The sequence below is a fragment of the Betta splendens genome, chromosome 4 (genome assembly GCF_900634795.4).
Source record: "Betta splendens chromosome 4, fBetSpl5.4, whole genome shotgun sequence".
NCBI lineage: Eukaryota > Metazoa > Chordata > Actinopteri > Anabantiformes > Osphronemidae > Betta > Betta splendens.
In genome coordinates this window covers 31169886-31197305 of record NC_040884.2, presented here as the reverse complement: position 1 = coordinate 31197305, position 27420 = coordinate 31169886, and the positions used below count along the sequence as shown (strand labels likewise).

Sequence of the window (27420 nt, the reverse complement as noted above, 5' to 3'; positions counted from 1 at the left end):
ATGTGACCTTCATGACACCAATTTGTACACAGTGCAGTGGTTCCCCCTGTTGACACATTTTAGCCTTGTACATTTCCATCTTTTCCTACCTGGTTTATCTCATCCTGCGTGGCTTTCAAAGACTTGATGATGGTTTCTAATTGAATCCTCCCAACAACCAGGCTCTGCTCCAATTGATTTTCCTCCTGCTGGAGGTGACCCAGGTCGGTCTTTGCACGACTCAGTTCTTCCTCTTGGTTCAGTAGGTCTGACTCCTGGGAGTGAATCTGAGACTGAAGGGTCGAGATCTACAAGCAGAATTGACCCTTGGCATAACCTAGTACATGCTGGTCACTTATGTATTCTATAAACTGCTACAATGACAGCTATTTTCTGATTTAGCACCTTCTCAGTTGCCTCTTGGAAACAACATAGTACACCCAAACTCACATCACCAGCACTAAACCATAGTGAATGGCTTAAACAAAGCGGCTTTTATGTGATAAGTCTCTTCCTCACCATCTGTGACTCCTCCTGGCACTTGATCCGTACTTCACTCAACATGTCCTCTAGTTTGTGTTTCTGCTGGTCCATTTCTTCCAGGCGGTCCTGGGCATCCTGTTTCTGAGCCTCCAGCTCCTGCAGGCTGGACGCCTCTCTGTCGAGGTCATTCTGCATCTCCTGGTGGAGGATGAAACCAAATAACCTATAAGCAGCTGTCAACAACAATATGTAATATATTGCAGACTTATGGTAAAGCAAATTTTTAGTGCAACAAACACACACCAAAACAGAAACAGATTTCTTTCAAATGTAAGCAGTTATCATTAAACTAATGGCAGCATATTGACCTCACCTGCACCTCTGCACTCTTGTGTCTGATGGCCTCTTCAGTTTCCCTGACGTCCTGCTCTAGAGTGTACTTTTCCCTGACAGCCACACACAGAAACACATGCACAAAGAATGCACACACATACAAGAGGTGCAATAAATACCTCATGTCACAATAACTGTAGAACTGCAGAACAAAAAGATCTGTGTGTATTGCAAAAAGCAAGCATACATGCATCCCTACATACTGTGGGAGTATTTTGTAGTATTTAAGGAAAAAAACATTTGTCATTTTTATGTTTCAAACAATAAAAATCAAGTCAGCCTGTGCGCACTAGTAGAAACAAAACGCTGCAATATAAATGAACAGGTACGCGAGTAAATATGACAACCTACATGTGCATACAGCAATTACATGTTGTATATGTTGACGTGACTGCAGTGTATTGTCTCTAGAATTTGCATCCATGTTGTCTATGCGAACAGATTTAATCTGACTGTACCTTAAAACAGATCGTTTTACATTGGTTGCTTTGCTTTGAATACACATTCAGACTTTATCCTATTGACACTAAAATTGTGAAATGAAAACTATACCGTGGGGTGCCAGTAATTTCCCTGTTTATGTAACAAAAGCAGCTGTTTACATGATTTCCGATGCCAACTACAGCCTTCCAGCCGATTGGCTGCCCAGTGAGTTTTCTAGGTAGACAGGAAAATGCTCTGTCCTTCTAGTGCTAACAAACTGTGCAGCCTGACCTTATGCAGCACAGTGACAGACACAAGGCCCAACCACTGCTGACTCAGATTTAGTATCAAATATAGATCTCAGTGTATCCATGAAGTAGCTTGTGTGTTTACCTTAGTGTATTCCACAGTGTAAAGGCAAGCGTGCTGATGCAGCATGGAGAACAAGCAGTGGAAAAAAATCATAAAGAAGCATCAAAATAAAGTGTGGTTGTTTGGATGAAGATGTGATGGAAGGAAGATGATACAAAGTTATTCCACCTCTCTGACCATCATCTGTGCCTTTTATGTAGTTTCACACTTTACTTAACGTTGCTTTGGCTTAGCTATGTGAGGATAATGCTTTTCATTTGTTCTGATATAAAAGATGCGGTATTGTTTTAATACGCAGCAAAGTTTTTAAGATGATTTCATACCATGGACGTTCCCAGTTCAGATAGAAACTACTGCATGTGAACTCGATTATAGGCTTTGAGTGACAGTGGATCAGGAGCTGGGATTCTGGGTTCTTCAGTATGCAAATTTACATCTGCTTCTTTAACGTCAAATATTAAAGTCCGCAAGCTAGTTCATAATGCATTATTGCCCAAAATTGCAATGACTATGACTGCAATGCTGGTATGTATGTATCTATGTATGTATGTAGGGCTGCAACTAACAATTATTTTGATAATCCTATTAATCGGATAAAAAAAATGATGTTCTGTTTATTAGAAATCCCAAATTAGGGTTCTTTTAAACTAAATTTAGATTTTTACTGTTTAAATGTCAAACAAAACACAACATTCAGTGTTTGAATAATATACAAAACATAAATAAACAAAGCAAGCAGGGTTTAGCTTGATTGTGAAGATCAGCAGCAGCTCCAGTCAACCTGACTGTGGGAGAAAACCCACGAGGACACGGGAGAACAACACTCCTGGGCTTCTTCTGGCTCTAAGGCAATGGTGATTGTAATGGAAATTTTATATTATCCATTAATGATGATCAGCTTTGTTATTGATGCCTAAATATAATTTGATTATTGTATGCTCATACTCTTAAGTATGGGGGGGGGGCACTTCTCATTTGTGAGCAGGAATCCCAGTCCTCTTTTTATAACCCTGTGAGGCAGTGTTTGACTTAGATAAGGAACAAGGTGCCCCTTGAGTGACACATGAACCCCAAATGCACCGCAAAGTTCCTCTTTCCCACCTCTGTCTTTGTAGACTTAGCAAACTGAAATGACAACCAACTAAATACTATTAATGGACTTGTGGTCTGTTTCCTGAAGCTGAGCTCATGTATGTCTAGAGAATGTTCTGGGAGGTGTTTGTGTTAGGGGAAGATGATTAACTGTATGCTTTAAATACAGGAGGAGAAGTTTTCAGAGAACTTCGGTGTGCACCTTGTGTGAGCAACAACTTGTCCTCTCCACCCGGGCGCCTTTCCTTCTTTTTACCTATTGATTTCTTTCTTTGATTTAGCAAAAGACAACGTTTTGGATTCTTCTTTTTATTGAGCATCAGCAGCCCTCGTGGTATTTTTTTCCACAGCAAATTGGCACTACGAACAGGATCCCACGAGTGATCATCTGAGTCGAGGTGAGCAGTTGACGACGGTCCTGACTAAAACAAATTCTTCAGGTCAGCCCTAACCTCCTGTCTTAAAGAAGAGGGGAGTGACTGCTTCGATCAAGGACCTTCACTGCTGGGATCCAAAGTACAACAGTTCTGACACTTGGTGAGAGAAATTCCAAATAAATTAGAATTAAGGGTTTAATTAAAACTTGCAAAATAAAGGGCTGTTGATTAATTAGTAAAAGACCAGAAGGAAGATTTGTGAGGTCAAAAATCACAAGTGGGGCTTCCTAGTCTGGGGTGGATGGCAGTCCCCCAGCAAGCTTCTCTATTTGAGGGCAGAGGCAGGTAGAGTGAAGCAGGTTAAGGCAATCGTACCAAGGACATAATACAATTCCCTTCTCGAAGACGTTCCTGGAGCAAATTGTTGAGCAAGTGTACACTTCACTGCAGAGCCATCAGGGGGTTCGAGAGTAACCACCAGAGAGGAGGGGGTCCGGTCAGACTAAGCAAATCCTTCCTGATGGTAATAATAATATAATAACGATAATAAAAATTATGACAAGGAAATATGGCCGAGCCAGCATAAAATGGGTAAATAAGTGGGTTTCTAAGTATGGTTTCCCAGAAGGAGTAAGTCTGAGCAGAACCAAGGTGGAAGAGTTAGAGAAAAAGCTGGAAGCAAAGGAAGTTGAGGTAAAAAAAAAAAAAAAAAAGAAAAACATGAAGCAGATTACATTAAGGAAAACACAAAGTGTTTGGAGCTGTGGAAGGAGGAAGCACGAAGTAGGGCTAGGAAGCAGGCAGTAGACTGCCTGGAAGAGGGAAAGATATTAGTGATTCGACAGGTGGAGGAAAACAGCCAACAACATCCACCGTATTCCTGTTCATATTCAACTTCTCCCTCTGTTTATCCTTTTGCAGAAATGCACGCGCTGAGTGTGGATCCCGACCTCAACTCCTGTCCTCCACATCAACAGGCAGCTAGAAATACAGCACAACTTGGTGGACAAGCTCAAATACAGCCACTGGTGTCATCGTCGTCAGACCCAGTAGTGTCATCCCACGCAGGACAGTCAGAGGAGTGACATCTACCACGGGACCCAAACCCGTCGACCCAGTCAGGTCAGCCTACAACACGCTCTAAAAGCCCAAATAATCACCACCATTGATGGCGTTGGGAGATGAGAGCGAGTCGGATGAAGGGGAGACACTAGGCACCTTGCTCATGTGCCCCATGGTCAAAAGAGTGGGACCACAGGGTCCGATCCTTGTGCACCGCTCGTGGACAGCAAGTGATGTCAGAGATGCTGCAGAAAACCTGCCCAATCCTATGGTTTCAGAAAAAGACTTTGAAGATGATCTGATAACTTTCTGTCGTGAGTATAGGCCCACTGGAGTTGAGATCAGGCGTCTGCTTGCCAGAAAAATTAAGACTCCAGACGTATACCGTCTGCACAACAAAGTGCCTGAGCCGTCTGCAAGGCTCTCCAACACAGACAATAATGGAAAAACAGAGGTTGGGCTGACTGACGTTAAGCGTATAGCGTCACTTCCGGTTACTGAGGTTTGCTGCCGCTGTGTGTGTACGGCGTTACTCTCCGCTATTTTCTAAATATTATCGTTTTATATCTGGTAGCGACTGCTAATAGTTGCAAAACAAGCTTGTAACACTCAAGCATCCCTTCTTTCATTAAACGTCCTGCTAATGTTCACTGTTATCTAAGTGTTTTCTCCGCTAGCGTAGCTCCTAGCTTACTTTCCTGCTATGGCTGCCCCCTTTTCCTCTCACTCTGTTCGGTGCTCGGTGTGTCTATGTTTAGCTTATCCTCTGCCTCCTTTAGTGATGGTAATGGTATTTGTAATAGGTATACGCTAGTTGCAGGGTTGGAGGCGAGGTTGTTTGACTTAGAGTCTTGGCTTTGCACCTTAGAAAACAGGCTAGCTAGCCAGGTCCCTTTAGCCGGTGCGGAGCCTCCTAGCTTAGCTGCTACCAGTCCCCCGGCAGGTCCCAGGCAGCTGGGCAACGACTGAGTCACGGCTCGTAAGAAACGTAGCTTTAGGCAGGCGCCCGCGGTTCACCTCCAACCGCTTCCCGTTTCAAACAGATTTTCTCCACTCAGCGACACACCCGCTGAGAAACCCACTCTGATCATTGGCGACTCCATAGTCCGAAACGTGAAGTTAGAGAATCCAGCGGTCATAGTTAAGTGTTTGCCTGGGGCCAGAGCGGGCGACATTGAGTCTTATCTTAAGCTCCTGTCTAGGGATAAGCGTAAGTACGCTAAGATCGTAATACACGCAGGAGCTAAAGACGCACGGTTACGCCATTTGGAAGTCAATAAAACTAACATTGAGTCGGTGTGTTTGTTCGCCAAAACAATGTCGGACTCCGTATTTTATTCTGGACCCCTCCCCAATGTGACCAGCGATGACATGTATAGCCGGCTGTCATCGCTCCACCGTTGGTTGTCTAGGTGGTGTCCTGCAAATGATGTGGGCTTTGTGGCTAATTGGAGCCTCTCTGCTTTCTAGTAACATGGCCATGTTGCTTAACCTCCCTACTCAGTGACAACTCAGAGTGGAGCCCAGGACGCAGAGTCGGAGTCTTACATGCCTCTCTGCATGTTCTCTACAGCCGCCCCACCCACTCTTAGTCTTAGTTATTGCATAGAGACTGTATCTGCTCCCCGACCACCTAAACCATGCAATTCACAAACAAATCAAAGAGGAGTGACTTACCAGAATTTAATAAACATCAAAACAGTTCCTCTTACAGAACAAAGTAACAGTAAGCTAATAAAGTGTGGTTTATTAAATATCAGATCTCTCTCATCTAAATCCTTTTTAATAAATGACTTGATAAGTGACCATCACATAGATCTGTTCTGTCTCACTGAAACCTGGCTGCAGCAGGATGAATATGTTACTTTAAATGAGTCAACTCGAGAGAAACAGATTAACTTGAGATGAGTCACATAAACTATCATGTTCCTAGAAGTACAGGTAGAGGTGGAGGAGTAGCAGCAATTTATAAATCAGATTTTCTTAATTACTCCAGACTTAGAAGCCAGTTGTGTTTTGTATTGTTTACCGTCCTCCTGCTCCATGTTCGGAGTTCTTAACAGAATTCTTAACTGACTTAGTTCTTAGCACAAAAAAACTCATTGTAGTGGGAGACTTTAACATTCATGCAGATGTTGACAGTAACAGTCTAAGCTCTGCTTTTAACTCCTTAATAGACACTATTGGTTTTACACAGCAGGTAAATGAACCCACTTATCGTTTTAACCATACCCTTGATCTTGTCCTGACATATGAGGTTGAAATTGATAATTTGACAGTTCTTCCCCAAAACCCTCTGTTGCTTGTTGTTGTTGCTGTGCTTTTCTCTCTCTCTATCCCCTGACCCCAACCGGTCGAGGCAGATGGCCGTCCACATTCAGCCTGGTTTTGCTGGAGGTTTCTTCCTCGTTAGAGAGGAAGTTTTTCCTCTCCACTGTTGCTGTCAAATTAAATGCTTGCTGTATGTTTTTGGGTTTAGTTGTGTAAGGTCTTAAACCTTAATTTGTAAAGTGTCTCAAAATAACTTTGTTGTGATTTGACGCTATATAAATAAAAAAATTTAAATTGAAATTGAATTGAAAAACAATTATACTACCATTTTGCCTGCAAATGGACCCAGGCTCTTCCCATTGAGCTCCCATATATGAGGATGAGGAGGAGAGCGAGAACAAATCTTAGCCCATATGAGATTTGGTTTGACCGACCTCCTATGATGGGACTCCACCCTGAGACCAGAGTGTTGCCACCCACAGCCATATGTGAAGATGCAATGTTGCAGTAATGTAAAAATGTATCCTCTGTTCTCTCTCAAATCTCTCAGTAGGTGAAGGCAGCGCTTCCTAAGCAGGCAGAGGGACCTCTCCCCAGGTTCCATCCAGGAGACTGGGTGATCGTGAAGGAACATCACAGGAAACACTGGAACTCCAGGAGGTGGCAAGGTCCATTTTTGGTGCTACTGACCACCCACACAGCCGTGAAGGCGGCAAAACGAGCACCTTGGATTCACGCCAACCACTGCAGGAAGGTTCTGGAGCCAACAGACGACCCGTCACCGGTTGTGCACCAGCACGAGGATCAAGAACAGCAGTAACACTCTTGTATATAAGAGGCAGCGTTGACCAGCACAGTGGGAGAGGCACGTAGAAGTGCTTCTTCACTGCACCGGTGATTCACACTCTAGTATACGCACATAACAGACGTTCCTGAGAAAACAAACACGAGCAGCCTCGAGCTGCACATAACAGATGTTCCTGAGAAAACAAACACGAGCAGCCTCGAGCTCCCCATGCTGCGCAACGTGTAGACTCTTAACATCACTTCACATGAGGGACAGTGACTCAGGCGACCTGGCGATGATGACAAATCCCAAGTGTCTCTGTTGTCAGCTGATAACAACCCTGAAAGATTTCAATGGGAAGAACTAAACACAACTGAAATCTGTGGTTACAGGTAACCTTGTCACATCACATATGTCCACAGGGGACAATGATCCCATCTGTCACCACATCAGTTTGCAAGCTTGATCGAAGAAGAAGACACCAGCACAACCATCATCTGTATCTTTTGATGCTCTACAATAGTAACAAGTATTGGGTTTATGATATATCTGTTCAAATTTCAGGCATTTACTCTGTAAAATGGAAGTTGGCCTCCTACGTGGCAGAAGGCGTGAAGCCTGTCTGTGGTGGCATTGGCTTGCAGTCCCGAGTGTTGCATCTGTCATGATGTATTTCATCTTGTGGTTTAGAGGGATATTGCCCAGCCTTGAAATATCGACAACCTGTGAGATGCCCAACAGAACAGCCCGAGCACTAAGGAACCTTGATCATGAATGGCTGGAATATCCAAGTCTACCAGTATGTGGTGGAGGTATACTAACTACACAGCTACACGAGCGACTGTTACAGTCGTAGCACTTCAAAGCGACCACCTTTTTTACCGCAGTACGTGCGCGTCACCAGCGCGCAACGGGTGCGTCCCCGACTAAGGATTTTTTATTCCTGCAGCAAGATGAAAAAGATCAGGGTGCTAGTCTTGTGTTAACCACCAGGTGGCGCAAAGATGTGAGGTCCGACTGTTCATTTCTATCTGTGTCTGCACATTAAGCACAAAAAACGATGTCATGGTATTGTATCGTTAAATGTAGAGTAGTTCATTTTTAAATATTATAGATTATTATGCGTCTTTGCTCGCTAGTGCGCTAGTGTTTGTTGTCAATTGCCAAACCAGGCCAGTTGGATTTAAAGATGATTTTTTGTTTTGAGAAAAAAGCAGAGAACAAAAAACTAAGTCGTTGTCTTGTTAGAGCAGCTTTTAAGTTTAACCAAACTCTTAAAATTTACTGAAACCGCAATGACCTATAGTTTGCTTAGATTCTGAATGAAACGTAAGAGCCCGAATGACAGATGATGTGTCCAGGTAGAGCTTAACCGAAAAATGTATGCTTGTCAAATGCAGGCAACAAGAGAATCGGGGCAGTGGCGTCACCGTCTGAAGCAGACAGTGACATGACGTTCCAATGATGGTGACTGAAACCTGGGGAATAAAAACGATTGTGATTCTGAAAGCGGCTGATCAACTTCGTAGGAACACATTTCATATGGTACAGGTGAAAGGGAGACTAAAAACCCAACGCAGCGGAGGCTGTAGCAGGCAGAGAAACGCAGATCTTTGTCCTGCATGTTGATGCGCGTTTCCCCTTCCCCCAGTGTCCCTGCTCTATTCAACAGACGGACATGAAATGAGGGAATAACGAAAAAAACAGCTGGTTAACTTTGTAGTAACATGGCTGTAGCTCCGCAATGACGTTATGTGGTACAGGTGAAAGGAGTAATAACGAAATAAACGGAATATAAAACGGAAACGCTTTCAAGCGTTTTCTGTTCACCCAAACTAGATGGGTGTATTGTCATCTTTTCTGTAATTTTTAGGATTTGCATGTTGTTGTATATGAATAACGAAATTAACAAAATCTACGTTTGAAAAAACTGTGAAGAGTTTCGTGTCTACATGAAAGCGGGCAGAACAACGTCCGTGTATGACTCACTGCCGAAAGTGGATGGTGAACCTCTTGGGAACATGGTTGTAGCTCTGCTAAATAATACAGGCAGCCAGTCCTACAAATCATTTGTTATTATCTTGTATGCCAAAATATAAAAATGTTCAGTAATTACAACTCCTGCTTCCACCGGGATTCGAACCCGGGGTAAAAAATTGACACATCAAGGCTGTTGAACAATAAACAAACCATTACACCACAGAGGTGTTGATACGTGACTCTACATGGGTCTGCAAAACATGAGTATAGGACAGCGTGATAAAGGCCAGTGTGGGGGCTGATCGCCACCTATAGGCCAAATAGACGTAACACAGCTCCAACGCGCTATAACCCGGTGATACCGCGCTGCAAATTCAAACAGATTGCCGTAAAGGCTGACACCTTTAAGTGCTACGACTGTAAGTCTGTTCCAAACTCCCTCATTCCAGCGCAGCGTCTGACCCCGATTCAGTTTTACTACAGGTCTCCCAACTAGGGATCTAAAACAACTGACGAGGTGACTGACCCTCCGAGGCAGTACAGATCCTGCTGTGAATATTCAGAGTTAGCACCTGAAGTGTAGGCACAGTTCCCATTCCAGATGTTCACTGGCTGTGCGGTTCATTATTGTATGTCTACCTTCCCACTGATTGCAATGATGTTTGTTCTGTATCATGTCAGTACGGGATGAGACCAATATCATCTCAGCCCCAGGTGTGTCTCATAACAGAAAAAATTGGGACCAGGATGGCCCCGACACGTCAGTGTCTGGGGTTCTGATGTTTCACAGGATTTGAAGCTTTGGCCAACCAGCTCCAAAATACTCCTGTCCCCGTTCCCGTAGGATGGAGTAGCAAAGCTGCTGCTTAAAGTAGTAACCGGTAAAGTCACAGGACTTGCATGCGGGGGGGTTCCAGGTTCGAATCCCCGTTGCCCCCGCCTACCTCATATCATGAGAGACAATGAACCACATGAGATACCGGCTCAGACGTCCCCCTGTCTAACAAGGTCTGCGTCAGGTGTTGGGGAACCAGAGCACCTTGGTGAGAAGTGGGCTACTGGAACAAGAAAGAAATGGCTGAGATGTGAGAACAAGGCTCTGTTGAATGCTACTACTCAAGTAACCCTAGTCAGAGGGGTTACATGCAAAGAATGTGCGGTGAATGGGAACGGAGAAACCCACATTCAAGGCTGACGGCGAAGCAACTAGTAGTTGCTCAGTGTTCCAACATCCACAAACGGCAACTGCTATCACAACTTGAGATTGATGAGATACGACACAAATGCTACGGCAAGGGGGAGCCAGGACGCCAGGTCAGAAGGGAGGTTTCACCATCTCCCCAACCGGAAATTGGGTACAAAACCCCAATAAGCACAGATACGCTGAGCGAGGCAGTGACTGACCTGAAAGATAAGATCATGGCGAGATTGAACAGGCAACCCCGAACCCCACTACAACGGCTAAGTGAAGTACCATCAGAAATTCTCATGGAAGATGTGAATGCAGCATTGAGAGCAATCCCTACCACAACAATCACAGAAACCAATGAGCTGATATACGCTTCAGCATCAGTGATCCTAGAGGTGCTTGGCTGTAAGAGCAACCATGGAAGCCATGAGAAACAATACCCACCATGGAAACGAAGGTTGGAGGCAAAAATCAAGGCAGCTCGGAGGGAAGTGAGCCAAATGACAGAGGCCCAGAGAGGTGCAATGAAATGACCGATGCCCAAGAGGTACAGCCAGATGCCCATACCTGAAGCACTCGAAACTGCCAAGCAAAGGCTACAAGCCTTGGCCAGCCGCCTAAAGAGTTTACGAAGAGTTCACCAGAGATTACGAAGCCAGACGAATAAACCGGCTGTTTGCAACACAACCTGCGAAGTGTACTCTCAATGGCAGGGTAATAACAACAGAGCAGACCCACCAAGGCTGGAAACTGAACAGTACTGGAAGGGTATATGGGAAAGGGAGGCATCACACAACAGTGATGCACAGTGGCTGGTGGATCTGAGGGAAGACCACAGCAACCTCCCTGAACAGAATCCAGTGACTATCACAGTGGCAGACATCCAACAAAGAGTCTCAGGTATGAAAAACTGGACAGCACCTGGCCCTGACATGATCCACGCCTACTGGCTAAAGAAGCTCACTGCAATCCATGAGCGCCTGGCAGCACAAATGAACCAGCTGCTAAGGGATGGAACTCACCCTGAATGGCTAACCAAAGGGCGAACGATCCTGATAATGAAGGATCCCTCAAAGGGTACAGTCCCATCCAACTACCGGCCAATAACCTGTCTCTCCACAACATGGAAGCTCATGTCAGGCATCATCGCAGCTAAGATAAGTGGGCACATGGGTCAATACATGAGCGAAGCACAGAAGGGCATTGGTAAGGACACCAGAGGAGCCAAACACCAACTCCTGGTTGACAGAACAGTCGCCCAAGACTGCAGAGTGCGACACACCAACCTGTGCACAGCCTGGATCGACTACAAGAAAGCCTATGACTCAATGCCACACACATGGATCACTGAATGTTTGGAGCTGTACAACATCAACCAAACTCTAAGGGCCTTCATTGCAAACTCGATGAGGTTGTGGAGAACCACCCTTGAAGCCAATGGAAAGCCACCCGCCCAAGTATCCATCAAATGTGGCATATACCAAGGAGATGCACTGTCCCTACTGCTGTTCTGCATAGGTCTGAACCCCCTCAGCCAAATAATAAACAAGACTGGCTATGGATACCGACTCCGAAACGGGGCCACCATAAGTCACCTCCTCTACATGGATGACATCAAGCTGTATGCTAAGAATGAGCGAGACATCGACTTGCAGATCAACACCATCAGGATCTACAGCTCAGACATCGGGATGTCATTCGGGCTCGAGAAATGTGGGAGGATGGTGACAAAGAGAGGCAAGGTAATCCACACAGAAGGGGTCTCACTCCCAGAAGAAACAATAGCAGACATTGAGGACAATTACAAGTACCTTGGAATACCACAGGCAAACGGCAACCTTGAACAGGCAACAAGGAATGCGGCAACAGCCAAATACCTCCAACGAGTAAGGCAAGTCCTAAGAAGCCAGCTCAATGGCAAGAACAAATCCCGGGCAATAAACAGCTACGCTCTGCCAGTAATCAGATACCCTGCAGGAATAATAAGGTGGCCAAAGGAAGAGTTACAGACCACAGATGTTAAGACACGAAAGCTCCTCACCATGCATGGAGGGTTCCACCCCAAATCCAGCACCCTGAGACTATACGCTAGCCGCAAGGAAGGAGGCCGAGGACTAGTGAGCGTGAGAGCCACTATCCGGGATGAAACATGCAAGATCCATAAGTACATCAAGGATAAGGCCCCGACAGATGACGTGCTGAGTGAATGTCTCAGGCAGTGGAGAACAGAGGATGAGATGCTGGAAGAGGGACCATCATGGGAGGACAAGCCCTTACACGGGATGTACCACCGGAACATAACTGAATGGCTGATCTCAACAAATCCTACCAATGGCTTGAAAGGGCTGGGCTGAAGGACAGCACAGAGGCTCTCATCCTGGCAGCACAGGAGCAGGCCCTGAGCACCAGAGCCATAGAGGACATAGAAGACCCAAGGTGTAGACTGTGCAAAGAGGCCCCTGAGACGGTCCAGCACATAACTGCAGGGTGTAAGATGCTGGCAGGGAAAGCATACATGGAACGCCATAACCAAGTGGCTGGCATAGTATACAGGAACATCTGCGCAGAGTATGGACTGGAAACCCCAAGGTTAAAATGGGAAACACCTCCCAAGGTGGTAGAGAACGAGCGAGCCAAGATCCTGTGGGACTTCCAGATACAGACTGACAGAATGGTAATGGCGAACCAACCAGACATTGTGGTGGTGGACAAAGAACAGTAGAAACCCGTAGTGGTGGATGTGGCAATACCAAGCGATGGCAACATCAGGAAAAAGGAGCATGAGAAACTAGAGAAATACCAAGGGCTCAGAGAAGAACTGGAGAAGGCTTAGAAGGTGAAGGCCACAGTGGTGCCTGTGGTGATCGGAGCACTGGGGGCTGTGACCCCCAAACTGGAGGAGTGGCTACAACAGATCCCTGGAAAAACATCCGAAATCTCAATCCAGATGATCCAGGATGAGACCACCCGCGGAGGCTGAGAATTTTCTTCTGGTTAGTTCCCGTTTCACGTCCCGGTCTCATTACACACACCTGTCCGTTATTAGTAATCACCACCAGCATTTAACTGCCACCAGTCACATCAGTCATTGTCAGATCGTCTTGTGAGAATACCGCCGTGCCACGCTCCATCGCCAATATAGTAAAAGTTTTCTGTTTTGTTTTGGTCTCGCTGTCAGAGCTCTTGATTCCCAGTGCCTGACCGGACGATTATTCTTGTTTGGACATTTACCGGACTGTTATTAAATAAATTACCAGACTCCAGCCGTGCATTTGGGTCCTGCATCACAATCACATTTACATCAATCCGTGACAAGGACATAAGTTCAAGAATTTTTCTTGTTACAATTGCTGGAAGCGCATCTGTGCAGGGGGGCCCCAGTTCTCCTTTGTGAGCAGGAATCCCAGTCCTCTTTTTATTACCCTGTGAGGCAGTGTTTGACTTAGATAAGGAACAAGGTGCCTCTTGAGTGACACATGAACCCCAAATGCACTGAAAGTTCCTCTTTCCCACCTTTGTCTTTGTAGACTTAGCAAACTGAAAAGACAACCGTCTAAATAATATTGATGGACTTGTGGTCTGTTTCCTGAGGCTGAGCTCATGTATTACTAGAGAATGTTCTGGAAGGTGTTTGTGTTAGGGGATGATGGTTATATGTATGCTTTAAATACTTTCCACCCAGGTGCCTTTCTTTAAACTATTTATTTATTTCTTTGATTTTTCTTAATGCATATCCAGAAATAAATTTACGAAAGACAACGTTTTGGATTCTTCTTTTTATTGAGCGTCAGAAGAAAACTGCTTGGTGACTGCTTGAAAGTCAGTACTTGCCTGATTGCATTGTGCAAGGTTTGGAGGTTATGGTGTGGGGTTCCAACAACTCTCTTCCTGTTCCAACATAACAGAGCACTAGTGCACAAAGCAAAGACTGAACCCAGAGTCCTGGCCTAAGCCTAATATAATACATTTGGGATAAATTAAGGCAAACCCTGTAAGCGTCCAAGATTTTTTCATCCAACATCAGTAATAGACCTCATAAATTCTCAATCAAGGACGAGCCTCACACAAACGACCACTCCAATGAAGCCAGTGACACAACCTCAGCTAGGCCAGACAGTTATTTAAAAAAAATATTCTGCTTATGCAACCAAATGTCCACTGGAGTAGCCTGTGATTTACACTGATCAACAAGAATAAGGTTCTGTCCTAATATGAGATGTTACTATTATGAAGGTTAAATACAGAATAACGTCAAAAGCTTCAGTAACAACCTAGGCCCAGTGTTTCCCCTACCATTACATTCCCAGGATGGTGAAGATGACAACATTTGTTTTGCTGCGAGTAGCAGGAAAGTTACACCGGTGTAGTTTTTCCACTTCGAGTCAAAAGAAAAGAGCCCTCGTGCTGCATGTCCTGGCCCTAACAAGCAGCAAAAGTCTAGCCACCACCAAATGTGGTAGCTAGGCGGAGTTTTGACCCTGAGGCTGTTAGAGAGCAATTGTTAACCTATTTTTGCTTTTCTTTGGTATACTTTTTTTCCACATTTTTTCAGATTTTTAAAAATAATTCTGATTGAAGGAGCATGCTAAATGTAAAATAGACTATGAATGATGGAGCAACTAATTAAGGAAAACATTGTTTTAATTTTTGTTACCTTTGTAATTGGGCTATCTCCTGGCTGATGTCATCTAACTCCTTGATGCCGGTGAACTCTCCTGATCCCATTGAACTCGAGCTGTCCTATAGAGAAGACCAATAAACAAAGACATAGGAAGGAGGGGGATGAAAAAAACAACAGATTGGCACAAAAGTCCTCTTTAGTTAAGGAACTTGGTTTGTGAAATGTACCACGAAAACAACACCAGACGAAAAGCAGGATGAAGATATAAAAAAAGGATAGGAACCAGTGGTTATGGTAGAAGAACCACAGATGTTTGATCTAGAGGAGGGTGAGGTCATGGGGAGTGTGGCCACTAGGGCTGAAAAAGTTTCTGGAGTACAGTTCTGCTACTTAGTAGTGTATTGGTGGTGCCACACTCACACTTGTGCAAGATCATGTCGACCTGTAGGAGGCGTTCAGCTCTACACTTCGAGCAAACTATGGCAGTCGTGGTCAGGACGGAAAACAAACACTTGAATTCATCTTACTTTAATTCTTTTTGAATCAGATGTTATAATGTAGTGTCATAGAGATGGGAATTTATTTAGGAGCACATCATTTTGTTTGGATTAATGCAATCATATAAACTCTATTTATTGCATGGTAAACCCTATGTTTGCATGAAGCTTCTGTGTTGAATAAAGATCATTGTCCCATGTCCCAAGTTCTTTTCTGTGGAAGAATGGAATGTTTTCAATGAATGACTGTGCTACAGGTAGACTCATAATATGCCAGGTGACATTTAGATAAACACCCTGGCTTCACCAACGTCACTCCATAATTTACCTGCGTATGTTCTCAGAAGACACAAAACAGTTGAAGTGAAGTTATACCTTCTATAGCTGAACCCTAGCTCTGGAAACAGCAGGAATCTTGAATGTCATCATTATGGTGCACAGATAAACACATGGATGCAATTATCAAATTACAGTTTGTATTATATCTCAAAAATAAGACGAGAATTACAGCCTGTACCAATGTCCTGTATAAGCAGAAAATGGAAACAATTATGTCAAACTGTAGATTTCCCTCAGATGCTATGAAAAGAATAAACTGATTTCAGTTATTTGATTATAATATAGGAGCTACACTGTAATAAACAGCAGCGTTTTATTAGTTATGCTGTGATGTATGTCTTTGTGTACAGTATGTCACTGCTCATTTGTTGAGCAACTGTTACTACAGACAGAAACTATTAGTGACCAACAATGTTTTTTAGCAACATGCAACAGGTTGAGTTGCTGTTATATCTAAAGATTAAACGCAGGATAATTGTTCATGACAGTGACAGTAAATTTTCCACAACCTTATACATGGTCTTGCTAATAAAAAGCCTACAACCTGAATGAGTGTTAGTGTGAGAGACAATACAACACGATAACCTATCATCAGCATACAAGTCAGATCAGGTCAGGACCAGGATGATTTAGTTATAAGAAATCATAGGCTCAGAGTAGCATTATGCTCTGCAATACTGGTTACAACCAACGTGTCCTCCTATTTTTACATTTTATAAAAAATCAAAAAACAAATCAAAGTAGTTATGATAAAACCATTCTATTTCCCCAACAGTGAAATAAAATATTAAAGTGAAGCAAAAACGCAGAATTTAACAAAAAAAATTGTGGTAGGGAAATTAAACTGTAACTTAAAATGTACACGGACCCGGCACACCCGACAGTACTTAATATGAGGACATACTGTATAAAGACAGAACGTCACACCACTCTCTGCTTCAGATGGTGACACCACCTCCCCGATTCTCTCGTTGCCTGCATTTGCATACTGTACATTTCTGGTTAAGCTCTATCTGGGCACATCATCTGTCATTCTGGCTCTTACGTTTCATTCAGAATCAGAGCAAACTATAGGTCATTGCGGTGTGAGTAAATTTTAAAAGTTTGGTTTCTCCACCAACCTAAAGCTGCATAACGAGGGAATTACTTTTTTTATGTTCTGTGCTTTTTTCTCAAAACGAAAAATCAGCTTAAAATCCAACTCCGTGCCTTGTGTTGAAAAAACAACAACACTTGAATTACGTTAATTAAAATTGTGTTTGTTGTGTGAGTTGAAACGAAAACCAACTTTGTTTTGTATTTTTTCCTCATGATCAACAAACCAGAAGACGAGTACAGATATACATATAAAATACATTTATAACACAGATTGATGAATAAATATAGATTCCTATTTTATGTTATTATACTTATATTATTCTATTGGATTGGCTGGAGGAGGGACTGTGTCTCTCGGCTGGCCTGGGAACTGTGTAAACACATCAGCAGCTTTGGCAATTGACAACAAACACTAGCACGCACTAGCGAGCAAAGACGCATAATAATCTGTAATATTTCAAAATGAACTACTCTACATTTAATAATACAATAAACATGACATAGTTTTTTGTATCTAATGTGTAGACACAGATAGAAATTACCAGTCGGACTTCACATATTTGCACCAGGTGGTGGTTAAAACGAGACTAGCACCCTGATTTTTTCATCTTGCTGCAGGATTAAAAATCCTTAGTCGGGGACGCACCCGTTGTGCAGTGATGTGACCGTACTGCAGTAAAAAAGGTGGTCGCTTTGAAGTGCTACGACTGTCATTCATTGTTTTTCAAACTGAGTATGAACCTGATTTGCTTTCTTATTTTTTTCTTATTGTATTATTGCTATATATATATATATATATATATATATATATATATATATATATATATAGCAATAATACAATAAATGATAATACTTTTGCTACGGGCTCACAGACTATTGATGTGCCATTTGTGAACGATTTGTTCAACATGAACTAATCTTTTACATGACTTGGGAGTAACGGGTCTTCTCAGACCGATTTGTTGATTTTCATTCAGTACCTTCTCTCGTCACAGGGCAGCAGCTGCATAAGCTCAGTCAGCAGGACAGGAAACAGAAATGATTCATTCACAACTCTTTAGGTCAGTCCTGAACTAATCATTTCTGTTTCCAGTCCTGCTGACTGAGCTTAAGCAACTGCTGCGATGTGGCAAGAGAAGTTACTGCATGGAACTGAACGAGTCGTTCACTAAGAGGACTCGTTCCTCCCGAGTTATATAAAAGATTAGTTCATATTCATATTGAACGAATCATTCACGAACGACACATCACTATTAAGTATTTAAAGGAAGAATTTGCAATTAATTGCTTAACTGTGTAATAGTTAAGCAATTAATAATACTAATAATTAATGATAACTAGTCATCAATAGTCACTCACCAATCAATAGTGTGAGAGCTGTTGCCAGTTGTCTTTATTATTCCGCTACTTCTTATTATTTCACCCGTTTTCTGGTCGGTTTCATCGCCTCAACGCTTCCTCATAGAAACGTAGTTCAACTTTCTATTTAATAATGGTCGTCTATGGGAATCATTGTTTAACTTTTTGTCAACTTCGCTCTTTCATCAGCGTCTGTCATCGTCATACTTTGGCATAGGAATGCCTTTCTTCAAAAGCCTCGATCACCTCTTAACTTAATCCATGTAAATCAGCATCCTCGTAGCTTCTATAGTTTTCAACTACTGAGTGTTTAAATATTGTGTGGTTTTTGTTAAATTTTCAGCTTTTCCATTAGTGTGCATTGCGTGAGCTAGAGTGTGTGATGTCACAGCTAGAGTGCGAGGGCTACATTTTTAAAGGCAGAACATCTGTATTTAACTTGTCACTAGAGCCACAATTTTCACTCTATCAATGTAATTTTTTAACTAAATTGTAGTCATCCTTGTCTTCTTTCTAATGATGTGTCTGGCTATACCCTCAGACCTATACTTTCGCACCATAGAAAACAGGCCAGCTGGCCAGGCCCCTTTAGCCGGTGCGGAGCCTCCTAGCTTAGCTGCTACCAGTCCCCCGGCTGGCCCCACACAGCTGGGTATTGACTGGGTTACAGCTCGTAAGAAATGTACCTTTCGGCAGGCGCCCACGGTTCACCACCAACCGCTTCACGTTTCAAACAGATTTTCCCCACTCAGCGACACATCCGCTGAGAAACCCACTCTGATTATTGGTGACTCTATAATCCGAAACGTGAAGTTAGAGAATCCAGTGGACATAGTTAAGTGTTTGCCTGGGGCCAGAGCGGGCGACATTGAGTCTTATCTTAAGCTCCTGTCTAAGGATAAGTGTAAGTATGCTAAGATCATAATACACGCAGGAGCTAATGACGCCCGGTTACACCAATCGGAAGTCACTAAAACTAACATTGAGTCGGTGTGTTCATTCGCCAAAACAATGTCGGACTACGTAGTTTTCTCTGGACCCCTCCCCAATGTGACCAGCGATGACATGTTTAGCCGGCTGTCTTCGCTCCACCATTGGTTGTCTAGGTGGTGTCCTACAGTGGCAGCGGTTCAAAGTGACTAGGGTTTTTACTGCAGTACCGACGCGTCGCCACGGTGCAGCGAGTGCTAAAGATTTTTAATCCTGCAGCCGGCTGAAAAAAATCAGGACGCTAGTTTCCTTTTAACCACCAGGTGGCGCAGCGTTGATTAGAAGCCTCCAAAGCACTACAGCGTAACTGAGATCCGACTGTTCATTTCTACCTGTAACACACATATATTACACCAGACCTATTTTACTATTAAGTATCTGTTGTGTGCTAAAACATAGGGAGTATGAAGGGCAACAACTTGTTGATGGCTTAGCTGTTTTCTGTTCACTGCGAAGTTATAATTGTTCTGTGTGTTTTAAAACAGGCAGCGCCACAGCAGCAACACATTCTTGTTTTTATTCTCCTCAGCTTTTTCGTGTCTTTAAATAGAAGGCGTCTCTTAAAAATATGTACACAGCCACCGCTCTAACATCTGATACAACATATTGGCTTCACATAATACCATGATTATGCGTCGCGGTTTAATTAATATAATTTGAATGCCCATGGCCAAGTAAAGACGTAGAGCGCAGTCCATCTGCGACTACAGCCGCTTATTTAGGTTTTAAACTTCCACAGCTTGTTAATGAATGTTTTCCAATAGTCGTAGATTTTATGTAAATAACCGTAATAATCATAGGAATTTGTTTTACAGCAGTTGTCGATCGTAATTTTGACAGGACGCCAGAAATCAGCAGATCTACAGCAACGCATTACAGCAACATGTTCGTTCCTACGCGTTTACTCTGTGTCTGCAGAACTGCAGTTTGATTTGTTTTGACTGTGCGTGTCATTGTAACTGAGTGGCTGAGAGCACTTATTCGACCCGTGTACGTTTCAACATTTTCATTTCCCATCCATCCATCCAGCCATTTTCACCGGCGTTTTCGTTTCTCTTTCGATGAGCGGCACAGATTTTAATCAAAGCACCGCCTTACAAACCAATAAAACAGGCAAACATTTGTTTTTTACAAAAAGACACGGAATTGGAGGTAATATGTTTTTATTGTTTAGAGAAAAACGGAAAACACAAAAAGTCGTTCTCTCGTTACCTCTGCTTATAATTTGGTGGAGACATCAAACTCTTACACAAGCACGTGACGTGTTTCGGAGTCATGTGTCCAGACAGAGAGTGACCAATACACAAATGTATGGATGTGCAAATGCGGGCTACGAGAGGAACGGGGGAGTGGCGCACTAGATGTAGCGAGAATTTGTTTTGACTGTGCGTGTCATTGTGGCTGATGAATGAGTGGCTGATGTGACGCATTCGGCCCGTGTATGTTTCAAAACTTTGATTTCCCATACGTCCATCTATCTGAATAAAAGCACCGCATTACAAACCAATAAACCGAACAAAAATATTTAACAAAAACACACGGACTTGAATTTAAAGCTGTTTTTTTCGTTTAGAGAAAAACGAAAAACAAAAAACCTCTGCTTTTAATTTTTAATCGAAGCTCATCCGTGGATGGGTCGCGGGGCAGCAGTCTTAGCAGAGAGCTCCAGACTGCCGCTCGAATGAAACACGAGATATGTGATGTGTTTCGTACTCAGATGACTTGAATCTGAGTTCGACCAAGCTTTTGCTTGTCTCACGTTTGCTCACAGTCGCAAAGGCAAACTTCTCATCCCTCCCCTCCTCCGTAGAGGCGCATAGACATGCTAATGTGTTGCTACTACTCGATCAGCAGGTGAGAAATACTTCAGGTTCAGGACAAAGCTCCATGGGAGACTGGGCAGCATCGGGCGGCGTGATCAGCTGCAGGTCTAAGACTCATTAATGCAGCAAGTAGTTTGTTCTACATACGTTTACTCTGCAAAAATAAACGTATGTATTTATCGTAGCTTTCTGATCTAAGTTATTTGTAGCACTTCGACATTCGTTTAAAATATGCAGTGCATTTTAAAATGAAAATACTATTATTATTATTTATTACCTATATTGTAAACACAGTATTTGCACAATTTGGACTGGCGAAGATTTGCGCTTCTTTCATAATAATCATGGATAATCAAGGAAGAAACTGCAGTTCATAGATGTTATTCAGGGACTGTTTGTAAAGATTCAGTGTGTTTTTCAACTGAACTGTCAGCCAAGGACGTGCATTATCAAATGAATGCGCCTGTCCGCGGGGAAGACATCAACTCTATTCAGTTGCTCTTCAGTCGCTGCTGCCGTCTCCTCCCCAGTTCACACATCTTAACACTAGGACTACTGGGTTTTCTAAATATACCAGTTCTTAATACAAGGTGTTCCTACGAAGTTAACCAGCTGTTTATTTCGTTATTACTCCTTTCACGCTGTCCTATACTCATGTTTTGTAGACCCATGTAGAGTCACGTATCAACACCTCCGTGGTGTAATGGTTTGTTTATTGTTCAACAGCCTTGATGTGTCAATTTTTTACCCCGGGTTCGAATCCCGGTGGAAGCAGTAGTTGTAATTACTGAACATTTTTATATTTTGGCATACAAGATAATAACAAATGATTTGTAGGACTGGCTGCCTGTATTATTTAGCAGAGCTACAACCATGTTCCCAAGAGGTTCACCATCCACTTCCGGCAGTGAGTCATACACGGACGTTGTTCTGCCCGCTTTCATGTAGACACGAAACAGTTTTTTCAAACGTAGATTTTGTTAATTTCGTTATTCATATACAACAACATGCAAATCCTAAAAATTACAGAAAAGATGACAATACACCCATCTAGTTTGGGTGAAAAGAAAACGCTTGAAAGCGTTTCCGTTTTATATTCCGTTTATTTCGTTATTACTCCTGTACCACATAACGTCATTGCGGAGCTACAGCCATGTTACTACAAAGTTAACCAGCTGTTTTTTTTGTTATTCCCTCATTTCATGTCCGTCTGTTGAATGAAAGTGGGCGGGGCCATCCACGTCCCAGAGCAGGGACACTGGGGGAAGAGGAAACGCGCATCAACACGCAGGACAAAGATCTGCGTTTCTCTGCTGCTACAGCCTCGGCTGCGTTAGGTTGTTAGTCTCCCTTTCAGCTGTACCATATGAAATGTGTTCCTGCAAAGTTGATCAGCCGCTTTCAGAATCAGAATCGTTTTTATTCCCCAGGTTTGAACAGGGAAAACATTATTTTTACAAAAAAAATTAAAACGTTCACATTTGATTTGTAAATGCTGCACTGAGCTCTTTTGCTTTGACGAGTTTTGTGTCTACATGAAAGCGGGCAGAACAACGTCCGAACCAATGAATACGTTTCCAGATTGACCGGTGATGCCGCACGGGTTGCTTTCAGTTACAGCAGCTGTTTGAAGCAGGGAAAAGCGAGTTAGCTGTCCTTGTCGATGCCTTGACAATGTTTTATCATGGGTTAGATCTCTGAGCCTTGACTTTATGTCTTCTTTGGATTAAAAAACATATGTTGAATGTTGTCAAATAATATAATATTGCCGCCCTCCGCGGCTCCCAGTGTATGTTTTTTTCATTAAAAACGTGGGTGTTACCGGTGGCCGACCTCTGGTCTAGATGATCCTCATTCACTTTTTTAAATAGTGAATAACACTTTTTTTGTAGTAGTAGTGTAACCTTAGTTAGTATTCCTTTTTATTTTTTTATTTTATGTTTGGGAAACGTGACATTTTAGCTACTGTGATTTTATTTGTCATCAACATTAGTTCCTACCTGTCCTTGTTGACGGGGGACAGGAAAAAGGTGATGCGCGTTGGATAATAGCGGCGTAAATAAAAAAGTGTACATGTGCCGTACTGTCTTGCCGTGTGGTGCATTGAAGAAGAATACCACGTAAAGAAAATTGTAGCCCGTACCAACAGCGAGAAATCAGGGTTACAGTAGCTTGTCTGCCACAAATCGAACGCTGCACGCGGAAGGGCGCACCGTTCAGCTTTTTATTTTCGGTTTTAAACTGCCATAATTTGCCATAATTTACTTACGTTCATAACTTCATACCAGCGGTTCATGGTCTTGGCGATCCATGCACTAAGTAATACAACGTTGTCATCTCATGATCATGATGATGATGAGACGCTGTTTTTCCAATAATTAAAATTAGAAAACTGCTTCCACTCCGACTCGAACCCCGGACAAAAAAAAACTTTGTAGCCATGCGTGTTAACCACTAGGCCACCCAAGACCTGATCTTTGGTTGTTCTACAAGAGGCTATATGACTTAAGCAACTACGATGTTTTAGGACCAAAAGTGGGAGTCAATCGCCACCTACAGGCCAGAAGGACGTAACACACTCCTCCCGCAGTGCAAACCCGGCACTGATGCGGCAGATTTGAAACCCAAACACGGTGGGGGTAGACACTTTTACCGGCTGCCTCGGTACAAACGCTGTTGGCTTTGTGGCTGATTGGAGCACTATTTAGGGAAAGTCTGGGCTGATTAGAATAGACGGCGTCCTTCCCACGTTAAACGCAGCCTCTCTGCTCTCTAGTAACATGGCCATGTTGCTTAGCCTCCCTACTCCGTGACCACTCAGAGTGGAGCCCAGGACGCAGAGTTGCAGTCTTACATGCCTCTCTGCATGTTCTCTACAGCAGCCCCACCCACTCTTAGTCTTAGTTATTGCATAGAGATTGTATCTGCTCCCCGACCACCTAAACCATGCAATTCACAAACAAATCAAAGAAGAGTGACTTAAAAGAACCTAATAAACATCAAAACAGTTACTTTTACAAAACAAAGTAAGAGTAAGTTAATAAAGTGTGGTTTATTAAATATCAGATCTCTCATTTAAATCCGTGTTAATACATGACTTCATAAGTGACTATCACATACATCTGTTCTGTCTCATTGAAACCTGGCTGCAGCAGGAGGAATATGTTAGTTTGAATGAGTCCACTCCATAGACTCACATCAACTATCATGTTCCTAGAAGTACAGGTAGAAGTGGAGGAGTAGCAGAAATTTACAACTCAGATTCACTAATTACTCCTAAACCTAAACATAGTTCTAACTCATTTGAGAGCCTCACTCTGAGCCTTTCTCACCCAGACTCAGAAGCCAGTTGTGTTTTGTATTGTTTACCGTCCTCCTGCTCCATATTCAGAGTTCTTAACTGAATTCTCTGAATACTTATCTGACTTAGTTCTTAGCACAGATAAAGTCATTGTCTTCTCCTCCTGATCCTCGTTTCCTCTTCAACTCTCTATACCCTCTCCTTCCTTATCTCTCCCTGTGCTTTAAACATTTTCTACCTCACAGGAACGCAGACTCTGGCACACAAATGGTTCCACCTGTAGCCACGGAGTTTGGTTTGGGCCTGATGGCAAACCGTGCCAGGCAAACACACCTCACAATTCATATTTCCCAACAGGTGAAGACAGGTGACAGGACCATTACACAGCATCCAAATAGGGCACTGGGCGATTGTTAAGAAATTCAGGAGGAAGCACTGGAACTACAAACTGTGGCCCCTTTCCAGGTCCTTCCAGGCTATGAAGGTCGCAGAGAGAGTGACTGACCACTCCATCCACTGCAGGAGGGTCCCGGATCGGACAGATGACCCTCCGTCTACGCCGCATGGAAAACCCACCAGAAATGAGGAGACGTGAGAAGGATGACCCTCGCTGTGCTCACATACACACTGAGGCGAGGCTGCGTTGACCGTTTAGCTAAAGATGTGAGCCAAGGGCAGCCTGAAGCTGCGTTGGTGAATTACAGACAATACATCTACACACATGTTCCTAAGAAAACACACACACAAGCAGCCTGGAGTTATAGACGCTGGACGACATGTAGACTCTTCACATTGCGGGAGTGACAGTGACTCAGACGACATTGGGAGGGAAACCTGGCGATGATAACAAATCCCAAGTGTCTCTATGATCAGCTACACACGTTAACACACAGGTTGGAAATAATCTAACGCTACTGTTTAAAAGGACAAAGGAGATCCGTACAAGACATCAATTGTAAACATGCTGTTAGACTTCGTTTTATGTTACTCTGATTATTGCTGATCATACAGCTTTTGACTCTAAAGAATATTGGACTTCAATGTCTCAGTAAGGTCTCTGTAAATTTTCATCCCATTAAACCCTTTAGATCGTCCACACTGCAATGTGTGGTTTTCACTCCCCATCAGTAAAAGATCTGTTTTATGGGCGTGTCGCAATCAAAGCTGCTCACCACACCCCGTGCGAAAGCGTATACCTTTTTTGTTGTTTTTGATTTTTTTAAATTGGCTTCATGCATACGAGCCACCACACGGTTAGGATACAATAGGTGGCAGAGAATGCAATCCAACACAATCCTCTACAGAAGATGAAGACCCACTACAGGACTGCACGACAATGGCCAGCTGGTCCAGAAGCGTAGTACAATCATACATCTAAGATCTCAAATCTGACCCTAAAGCTGAAGAGGAGGATGTTGAAGTAACCACATTTCGGTTGATGCAATGATGTGTCTCAGTGGTAATGTCGCATTTACTTTAATTTATGTAATTTGCAAAGGGACTAGCGGTTGCTAATTCTATTGCTTATTCTAAATGGCCTATGCAGCTTGAGTATTCACAACACGACTTACCTGGAAAACTCTCGTAATAGAATATAAATATAAATATATAACATTTTACACTGTTTTTGTCTTGCTTGTGCTGCTGCTCTGATTTTATTTTAATTTTATTTAAAAAAATTGTGCATTAATAGTCAGAGCAATCACTGCATGGCATACCTAGGAACAAAAAGCATTGGTTCAAATTAAAAATTGACCTATCTAACGTATTTTTACTGCTTTTAGTTATGTTCTTAACTGACCGTAATATCTCTCTGTATCTGAACTTGTTACAGGTATCTAGTCTACAGAGGTTAGTGAGCTGGTGCTGGGGATTCCTGGGGTGAAGAATCTGAGTTGCCACCTCTTTATGCATGGGTTGTATATGAAGGCAGAGTTTCCTGATTGATAAAACACTCACTGTATGTTTGATTTAGACCACCTGTGGCATAACACATTTACCATTTGAGTAGAAAGTTGTTGTTTGTGTGTGCAATACTCATTAGGAACCTTTTTAAACAATTCGATTTTTAATTTATAATTATACATGTACATTTTTTCTTATAGCTGGTTCACCTTTATAGCTTACCATATATATATATATATAAATCATGTAATTTCAATCCTATGATTTCCTGAATAAAAGTGTCTCCTCATAAAAACAGAGTTCAGTGAAATATGTAATAGTTAAAGCTAACTTTATTGTCAACCAAAAATGCACCACTACTCCAAAGCTACAACAAACTGTTATCCTCACACTCTGATGTGGAATGTATAGGTTACTGAGTTAATTAAGAAGTCTGGGGGTTTAAGGAGAAAAACTTTTGCAGGGCCTTGCAGATGAAATGCTTGATGGAAGTAGGGTAAAGTAGGGTAGGGTGTGGCTGTCCTCACCATCACCTTATCAAAACAATTAATTAGTGATAGGTTCAGTATTATGTAGGTCTTCTTTAATGTAACAATACCAGACAAAAACTTAAACCGAACAAGAGGACAGGCCTGCCTGTGCTAAAACAACAGATAAACAAAGTTGTTACAATTCAAATATAAAATCTAAACCGTTTACACCAATTAAAATTAAAATCTTCTATTGCCTAGGAAATTATCTTACTGTTGGTAAAGTATATACCTTTACATCTGAGCTGGGCAGCAGATGTCTGTGTACCAACAGTCTGCAGAGATTTCGCTGTTTGGCAACCTCCTTGCATGTGGGTAACTGGGATGTACAGCATAGAAAAAGACAATGTTACATTTACTGTAAATTGCATTGGTCCTTGTTATGGGAAAAATAGTTGGACGTCAGCGATGCAGGTGTGAGAATGTAAATATCTTCACACACACTGCGACAGGGAGGAGATGGTGCATGTAATTTGATTGGATTAAAAAGACACCCTAGTTGGACAGAGAAGCTAAAAGGCAGAAGCAACTTGAGGATCGTGGGCTCTT

The 27420-nt window shown here is 42.8% G+C and overlaps 1 protein-coding gene across 15 annotated transcripts in view; it reads right to left on the bottom strand.

Moving 5' to 3' along the window:
* eps15l1a (epidermal growth factor receptor pathway substrate 15-like 1a) overlaps positions 1-27420 on the bottom strand; it is a 95642-nt gene that overhangs the window by 20255 nt on the left and 47967 nt on the right. For 7 of the 15 annotated variants that reach the window (XM_055508459.1, XM_055508454.1, XM_055508458.1 and 4 more), the window contains exons 13-18: positions 27104-27190; positions 15063-15148; positions 1672-1704; positions 836-908; positions 499-660; positions 90-287 (exon numbers count right to left, since the gene is read on the bottom strand). In XM_055508459.1, coding sequence (XP_055364434.1) covers positions 90-287; positions 499-660; positions 836-908; positions 1672-1704; positions 15063-15148; positions 27104-27190 — 639 coding nt within the window. The remainder of the gene's footprint in view (positions 1-89; positions 288-498; positions 661-835; positions 909-1671; positions 1705-15062; positions 15149-27103; positions 27191-27420) is intronic. The other 8 variants (XM_041070284.2, XM_041070285.2, XM_029146618.3 and 5 more) reach the window with 3 other exon arrangements.